General features: G+C 43.2%; 1 protein-coding gene across 3 annotated transcripts; it reads left to right on the top strand.

Annotated features, from left to right (window-relative positions):
* The first annotated feature begins 748 nt into the window (after window positions 1-748).
* On the top strand, window positions 749-7,443 carry RNF114 (ring finger protein 114). Of its 3 annotated transcripts, none has more exons than XM_010569659.1 (6): window positions 749-899; window positions 1,560-1,710; window positions 3,362-3,468; window positions 4,151-4,223; window positions 5,126-5,233; window positions 5,458-7,443. In XM_010569659.1, exons 1-6 carry the CDS (start codon window positions 772-774, stop codon window positions 5,521-5,523), a joined length of 633 nt encoding a protein of 210 aa, XP_010567961.1. In that variant the 5' UTR covers window positions 749-771; the 3' UTR covers window positions 5,524-7,443. The 3 variants fall into 3 exon arrangements, with proteins under 3 accessions (XP_010567961.1, XP_010567960.1, XP_010567962.1); XM_010569658.1 differs by having other exon boundaries at window positions 4,109-4,223; XM_010569660.1 differs by lacking the exon at window positions 5,458-7,443 and having other exon boundaries at window positions 4,109-4,309; window positions 5,126-5,207.
* The last annotated feature ends 453 nt before the right edge of the window (window positions 7,444-7,896 follow it).

The raw sequence follows: 7,896 nt of genomic DNA, 5'->3' as shown, positions 1-7,896 counted from the left end.
GGGGGCTGGGGGACCGGCGCCGGTTTCGGCCCCAGAGGCGGGCGGGAGCCGCCGTCCGTGGGAGCAAAATGCCCGAGCAGCCTCCGCGGCGGGCCCCGGGACTGCCCCCAGGCCGAGAAGGAACGTTACCGGGAAACGAAGCGGCCGTTTCATGGACGTGGGATGCCTTTGCGCGCTCCCCGTAAGAAGGATGGCCCGTTAAAGCGCTGTTCTGCTACCGACAGCTTTTGTATCGCCTTGCAGCCCCAGAGGAGGGCCGCGTCGTCCCTCCCTTGAGAGATCGGTTGTCTTTCCCCAACCAGACCGGCCTCAGCGGTCAGCGAGGGAGGGAGCAGCGCCGCGTCCCGCTGCTCGGCCGCGCACCGGCCCCTCCGCCGCTCAGCAACGGGACGGATCCAGCACGCCCCGGGCCGAGCCGTGAGACGCCCGGCCTCTTGCCGCTGTCCGCGGCTCCTCGGCCGTGGCGCTGGGCTGCCGTTGAAATCGCGCGTTCCCCAGGCGCGGTGCGGAAGCGCTGCCCGCTCCCGTCCCGTCCCGTCCCCCCCCACCGCCGGCCTTGAGCGCGTCCCCGCCGCCGCTTGAGGCGCCGCCGGGGCGGGACCGGCGCTTCGGGGGCGGGGGGAACTCCTGACCACGCCCCCCCGTGTTGTGCCACGCCCACTCAGCGTGACCACGCCTCTGGGGGCGGTGTCTCGGCGGCAGGGGCGGTGCTGCGCCTGCGCACCGCCCGCTCCTCGGTTGGCTGGCGGGGCGGGGCGCGGCGGCGGGAAGATGGCGGTGGCCGGTGGCGGCGGCTCTTCTCGCTCCCCGGAGCGGCGGCACGACCCGCTGTCGCGCTTCACCTGCCCCGTGTGCCTGGAGGTGTACGAGAGCCCGGTGCGCGTGCCCTGCGGACACGTGTGAGCGGCTGCCGGCGGCGCGGCGCGGGGGCCTGAGGCGGTGGCGGTTTGGGGCCCTCTCAGCCCTCGGCGGGAGGGGACTGGAGCTGCGGCTGGGGCCGCAGGCGCCTTCCCGGGCCGCAGGCTGTGAGGCCTTGGGAGGGAGCCGTGGCTCGGCTGGCCCTGGCCCTCCCCTTTCGCTCCCTCGGGAGCGGGCCGGGCCGGGATGGGCAAGGCCGCCGCCTGCGCGGCGGGGGCTGGATCCCGCTGGGGGTGGGGGGGTCGGGCAGCGCTGCTGGAGCACCGGGGAGCTCCGCAGGCAGCTCCGCTCTTCGGCAGCGTCTTAGGGTGGCCTGAGGCTTCCGTGAAGGAAGAGGGGGTGGAAAAAAAACAGCAGGGGAGAAAAGCTAATATTCTTTTACTTTTGATTCCTTTCTCTCCTGAAAGATGTAGAAACTGAGGGAGCAGAGCACTGTCCAAAAGCTAATAACGCTGAGCATGACAAACTAGAATGCTACTCATCCCTTCACGCACAAATGTCAACAGGTTGCTGTTTTATTAGATAATATTTCTTGAGACCCTGTTATTACTTAGAGCGGAAGACACGTAAGGGCTCTGGATATTTATGCTGCGTGTTCAGGAGGGCTGTTCTCACCACCTACTGTTTGTCTCCCACCCTAGCTTTTGCACTCCGTGCCTGCAGGAATGTCTTAAGCCGAAAAAGCCAGTTTGTGGCGTCTGCCGCAGCACCCTGTCGCCTGGTAGCAGAGCTCTGGACCTGGAAAAGCAAATTGAAACGACAGAAACCACTTGCAATGGCTGCAATAAAAAAGTATGAAAGTATTTGGAAATTAAGTGCATGAGGTGTGCCTGCTCAGCTATACTGCTTAGAAGGAAATAAAGTGCTTGCTCTTCAGCTTTCTGCAGAATCAGGTCAAAATGTTTGTTCTGATAAGTGCTAAAGATATTTTATATAGGCAGCACCCAAATGTTGATGTTCTTTCCACAGTTTTTTATTGTTACCTCTTCAGGAAGTGAATTTCAAATGAAAGATACTGATTTTAAAATTATAGAAAAATATTGCTTCTGAAGTTGCTTCTGTGAACATGTCTCTGTGGAAGGAACACTGTAACGTGGACATGGGTTTTGGATAGTGGTCTCTTTGGCTCTTAAACAGAAATTTTGTTGTTTGAAATACTTATGAGTCAAAGTTGTCATGTATGGGTGGTACTGTTTGTTAGTGTGCTGCATGTTGTATACCTGTATGGCATCCTTCCTGTTATTTCCTTTCTCTTTGTAAAGTTGGGCTGCTTAGTGTTAATTGAATGTATAAGAAAATACCTTAGCAGGTGGCAAAACAACAAAAAAAGGATAATTAGACACAGTAAGGTGAGGGTAACAATTCAGTTACTTTCACTTTTTATTCCTGGGTAGTGTCTTCATTCTGTCTTCACTCCAGCTGATAGAAAACTGTAGTGCCTTGAATTACAGATTTTCTTACTGTAAATTTGAATTTTCATTAATGGGATTGAAAATTAGCAATCAATCTACACCAAGATCTGTGCTAAAAACCAAATTTTCTATACACTGTCTCTTCTTCTCAGTGACCAGGTAAACTGGCTTTATATAAAGCTTTTTTTTTCTTATACTATAGTATAGGTTAAGAAAAGTGAGCTGTCCTGAACAGTGTTGTATTTGTAAAATATTACAGGCAGCAAAGTTACAGGTTAACTAATCTATAATCTCAAAGCTTTCTGCCTCGCCATCTGAACTGTTTGGGTAACGCTGTTCTGGTTTTGGCTGGGATAATTTTCTTCCTAATAGCTGGTACAGTGTGTTTTGGATTTAGTGTGAGAATAATGTTGATAACATGCTGATGTTTTAGTTGTTGCTAAGTAGCGCTTATCCTAAGTCAAGGATTTTTCAGTTTCCCATGCTCTACCAGTGAGCAGGTGCACAAGAAGCTGGGAGTGAGCATGGCCAGGACAGCTGGCCCAAACTAGCCAAAGGGATATTCTATATCATAGAAAGTCATGCCCAGTATATAAATTGGGGGAGTTGGCCGGGAGGGGTGAATTGCTGCTCGGGCATCGGTCAGTGGGTGGTGAGCAATTGCATTGTGCATCACTTGTCTTTTCTTGGGTTTTATTACTCTCATTTTTGTTTTCCCTTTCATTACATTTATTATTATATTTTCTTATTGTTGTTACTATTATATCTTATTTTAGTTTAGTTATTAAACCGTTCTTATCTCAGCCTATGAGTTTTATTTCATTCTTTTGATTCTCCTCCCCATCCCCCTGGGAGCAGGGAGGAGTGAGCAAGTGGCTGCGTGGTACTTGGTTGCTGGCTGGGGTTAAACCATGACACACTGTCTGCAGAAAAGCTCCTTTGTTTTACCTGTTTACTACTTCTGCTTAAAAGTCTAGGAGTAACTGCAAATAGTTTAAATTGACCTTGCTGTGCTATTGTTGCCTGCACAGATGTATCTCTCAAAGATGCGTAGCCATGCAGCTTCTTGTTCAAAGTACCAGAATTACATAATGGAAGGTGTCAAAGCCGTAACTAAAGAACCATTTCACAACACCAGGTAACTAGCTCTTTTCTGGAAATACTTTTTTTGTCACAAAAAAAAATGTGAAGTATAAGCAGACTTTACCTCTTCGTTCAGTTTGCATGTTAGTTTTTCTAATCCTTTCACATACTTAAAAACTAACCCTTAATCCTGCAACTAACTGTGCACAGGCAAGCTACTCTTCTTTCTACTTAGTCCATGCACAAGACATCTTTAAGATCAGGGTGCTTGGTAAAAGTAGCTATTTTTTGAATAAGACCTTTATCTTTCTGTCTCTTGATTGTAGTAACTTATAATGAAGGGTAGTCAGAACTGATTGCAGTACACTCATCTGTATTGTAGCATACTGGGTGGTAGGTACCTTGTGCATTTAAACAAAAAAAAAAAAGGTGATAAATGACATTTATAACATTTGTAGAACAACTATTGTTCTGTGTAAATATGGGTGATATTAAAGAGTTCCTTAAGCCATTGTTAGGAATTTACAAACTGATTGTTAAAATTAGCTTGTCTTAATTGCGTAGAATAAGATTATTGTTTTGAATAATTTGTATTCTTAATAGCTGGTAAGACAACTTTTGAGTATTGAATCCTAAAGTTTTTACTTTTAATTTTCTTACAATCGTAAATAACCTCTTTTTATCGCCCCAACCAGGAACTTCCCAAATCGCTTTACCTTTCCTTGTCCGTATTGCAGCGAGAAAAACTTTGATCAAGAAGGACTAGTTGAACACTGCAAAACATTGCACAGCATGGATGCAAAACAAGTGGTAATAAAAAGTCTTGGTGCAAGAATTGCAATGAAGTCTAGTCTTAAATCCCTTTGAAACAATGAATTAGAGACTTACTCTTGAAGTTAAGTACATATTTATAATTATTCCTGTTAAAGTAAAATGTGGGTATGCTGTTCATGCACTTTACATAATTTTGATGTTAGTTTTTGGTACGTTCTCTGGAGATGACTAGTCTCTATTCCTATTGCAGCTATGTCACATTCTCCTTTCATATTTGAAAAATGGCGGCCATTCAAAGTTAATTAGGCACAGTAACAAACATCAAATTAATCAAATATAATTTTAAAAAGTCAGATGTTTAATTTTCCCCTCTGCTGTTTTCAGCAAGAAGATAGTATAAACCATTGGGAAAAATGCTTGCAAAAAATAGTATATCATTCTAGTAATCTTCATCTGCTGATACTCCCTCTCATATAAGAGGAATTGCAAAACATGGAACTGAATTTGAAATGTTCATTTTTCTAGAAAGTTTTTTGGAATTCCAAATTATTTAGGAAAAAAGTTCCTTTTTTCTCTTGGAGAGAAGTGATCTTTGTGAAGGAGGTCAAGGAAACTTTTCTGTCACTGAGAAATAAAGACTGAAATCTTCTAAAGCAAACAGCTGTAGTGAATTCTGATTTTCAGAATGTAGGGAGAAGAGTAAGCCATTCCATTTTGGACATCTAAGACATGAACTAAAATTATTCAGGGTTATCTGAGGCTTTTGTATTAAATGTCCCAGCAAACTATTTGACATCACTTTGCATAAAGAATAGTGATTGTCACAAACCTCAAACTTCAGTCTTCCATGCTGTCTCTGTCCTGCCCTTCCTACGGTAAATGTTAAAGCACTTAACCATTGGGGCTTAATTGGCTTTTTTGGTTTTTTTTTCTTGAAGGTTTGCCCAATTTGTGCCTCAATGCCATGGGGAGACCCAAATTACAGGAGTGCTAACTTCATGGAGCACCTTCAAAGGCGACATCGCTTTTCTTATGATACTTTTGTGGTATGTGTTTCCTCACCCTTGGAATACAGCCTCATGACTCTTAAAACTCAGCTTTTTTTACATAGCTGCTACTGTGAAATCTCATCCATGCAGATGATATCGTGAGAGAAATTGGATTAGTGGCAAGTCAAAGGAAAATACAGCTTGTTTTCTGTTTTTATTTCGTGTTGTATTAACCAGCATGGCTATTGCAGTAAAAGAATTTCTGTACCCTTTGTTTGTAGGATTATGATGCTGATGAAGATGATATGATGGCACAGGTTTTGATGCGTTCGTTGCGGGATAAATGAACCAACTAGAAGATTAACTGTAAAACCAAGCTTCCACAAGGGGGAAATGCCCAGCATCCTTGCACTTCTCCTGTACATCCCAAGATGAACTCAGGCATCCAGAAATATGGAAGACTTCAATCCCTATCTCAGTTTCAAATCCTGGTTTGATATTTCTGTACCACTCAGTCCTTTGTTAACGTGGTCTATGTCATTCAACCCTGTCAGCCTAATTTTCCTACATGCTTCATGCAAGCTTAATTGTAGATCAACATGGAGGAGACAAATCTGTTTTCCTTTACCTATTTCTTGGTTTCTTTTGCAGTTGTGTTCATTTGACTGTCTGAAAACAAAAACATTCCAAATGGAATGGCCTGAACTAGTTAATAAATATCTCTTCCCAATCTCATTTACATATCTTAAATGATAGTATGAGAGGTGTATTTGTAGCTCTGTTTTCCTTTAGTGAGACCTCTAGGTGCTAACTGTAATTGTCAGACCAGCTCTCATTTAAAGTGACCTACAATGCCTGTGATTTCATAATGTTTCCCAGTGTTTAAATTCTTATAGGCAGCCTCTCAACTATATGGAAAACATGTCTGCAGTATGTGTCTTCACACTACAAACTTTCTTAGCAAGTGTTTGCACCTGTGTAAGCAACTAGTTCAAAATATTTTAGTTCTGTGCATGATTATTACTTTCTTCCATACTTGGGCCATAATTTCTAGCCTGGAAAATAAACTTTAATGTTGGTCTTAGTTAAAATGCGTCCTTTTTTATGTGTCTTAGCAAATATTAATCATATTTGCTGGCATTATGATTAAATTCGTGGTTTTGAACTTGGTTTTCTAGTGATTTTAAGCCTTATGCTGATAGGGGAATTCAGAAGGGTTTTTTTCAATACCTCTGCTTTCTATTTAAACTAAAATTTTCTTATACATTCCTAGTTTTTCCGTCTCTCAAGGCAAGCTGGTAACAAAACTTACTAATAATTCATAGCACTTGCATAGCACTACCTTTCTGCATTACAGATTTTAACTGGTATTTTGAATTCCCGTTCTTCATCTAAATGTTGCTAAAGTAGCTGAAGCTGTACTTAGATTGTTTTCCATATATTATATGTATAGTATGCAGGTATAGCTTTCAAAGAAAAAGTAAAATATAACCGAGAAAGCAGGATGACAATTCTAGTACCTGGTAAATGGATACTCCATATTCAAGTCTACAATTTTACTATAGGGATTCCTTTTTAGTTTAACGTTTTCGTTAACAGCACAGTCAAGATGCTGAGATCTAATAATCTAAGACACCCGACCAGAACTTGTAAATCACGGTAGTGTTGAGATGTGTAGTCTAATTTAAGCATGTTTAATTGGAGCAGTGGACCTGCACCACCACAGAACTGAGTACTAATTAATTTATTTGTATTTGATGAGTAAACTTAATATCATTGCACTCTGCAGACTGAAGCATAGCCTTACCCTTAAAACAATGAAACACACCCCAGCTAAAACCTCTTGATTAAACTTTGGGTCCAGCCAGACCTCTAACATATTTAAGTTGAACTTGGTTTTAGTATGTTTTCTCCAGGTTGGTATGGGCTCTTCTAGATTCATCCTTAAGTATCTGCTTGGTGACTGGAAGCTCGGTCTTGCGGGGGGGGGGTGGGGAATCTCATGGTACTGTGGAGTAAGTACTGTGTTTGGGGTTGGTTATTTCTAATGCTTGATCTGCAAAGAGATTACAATGTATTAGTGGTTGGATGGGGATTTCTGGGTTCTGGCTAGAACGCAGTTTGGTGATGCCCATTGACCAGAATCTAGATTTCTGCTACTATTCTAAGTGCACTTCCATGCAATTCTGTTAAAATGTTTAAGGAGCAGTTAGAAGCTTCCGAGCAATTACTTTGTCATGTTTTTGACTTTTGAAGACAAGTTACAAATAAAGGTCATTTAATTTATAAAATCCTATCTTCGTGTCAACTCTTGTGGTTTCTTCTTCCTTGCGGTCCATACATTTCATTTTGGCACCTTCCTAAAAACACTTCTTTCTGGCTGTGCAATGCTGCAGAGAGCACAGTAGGTGTTGAGAAATGCAGAGACTTCAACTTTTGGCTTCCATTAAATAGTTTGTACTGATTAGTTGCAATTTTATTTATAATCTTTCAAACTGTGGACCACGCAGGTTATGAAAAATAGTTCAGATTGAGTTCAGAGCAAGTTCTGCTAGAGCTGGCCAGAATACTGCAGGTGCAGTCTTGTACATGGATACTCCTATAAGCCATAGAAAAAAACCCCCAAAGTTTCTTGTTAAACTGGGGAAGTGTGACTGTCCAGCAGGGCTTTTCTGAAATCTTTACAGCTCCCATAGCTTTAACTCCTCTGGCTGTCAAGT

The sequence above is a fragment of the Haliaeetus leucocephalus genome, unplaced genomic scaffold, assembly GCF_000737465.1.
Source record: "Haliaeetus leucocephalus isolate CR32 unplaced genomic scaffold, Haliaeetus_leucocephalus-4.0 Scaffold273, whole genome shotgun sequence".
NCBI classification, from domain to species: Eukaryota; Metazoa; Chordata; class Aves; order Accipitriformes; family Accipitridae; genus Haliaeetus; species Haliaeetus leucocephalus.
This window is presented reverse-complemented; position numbering and strand designations above follow the sequence as displayed.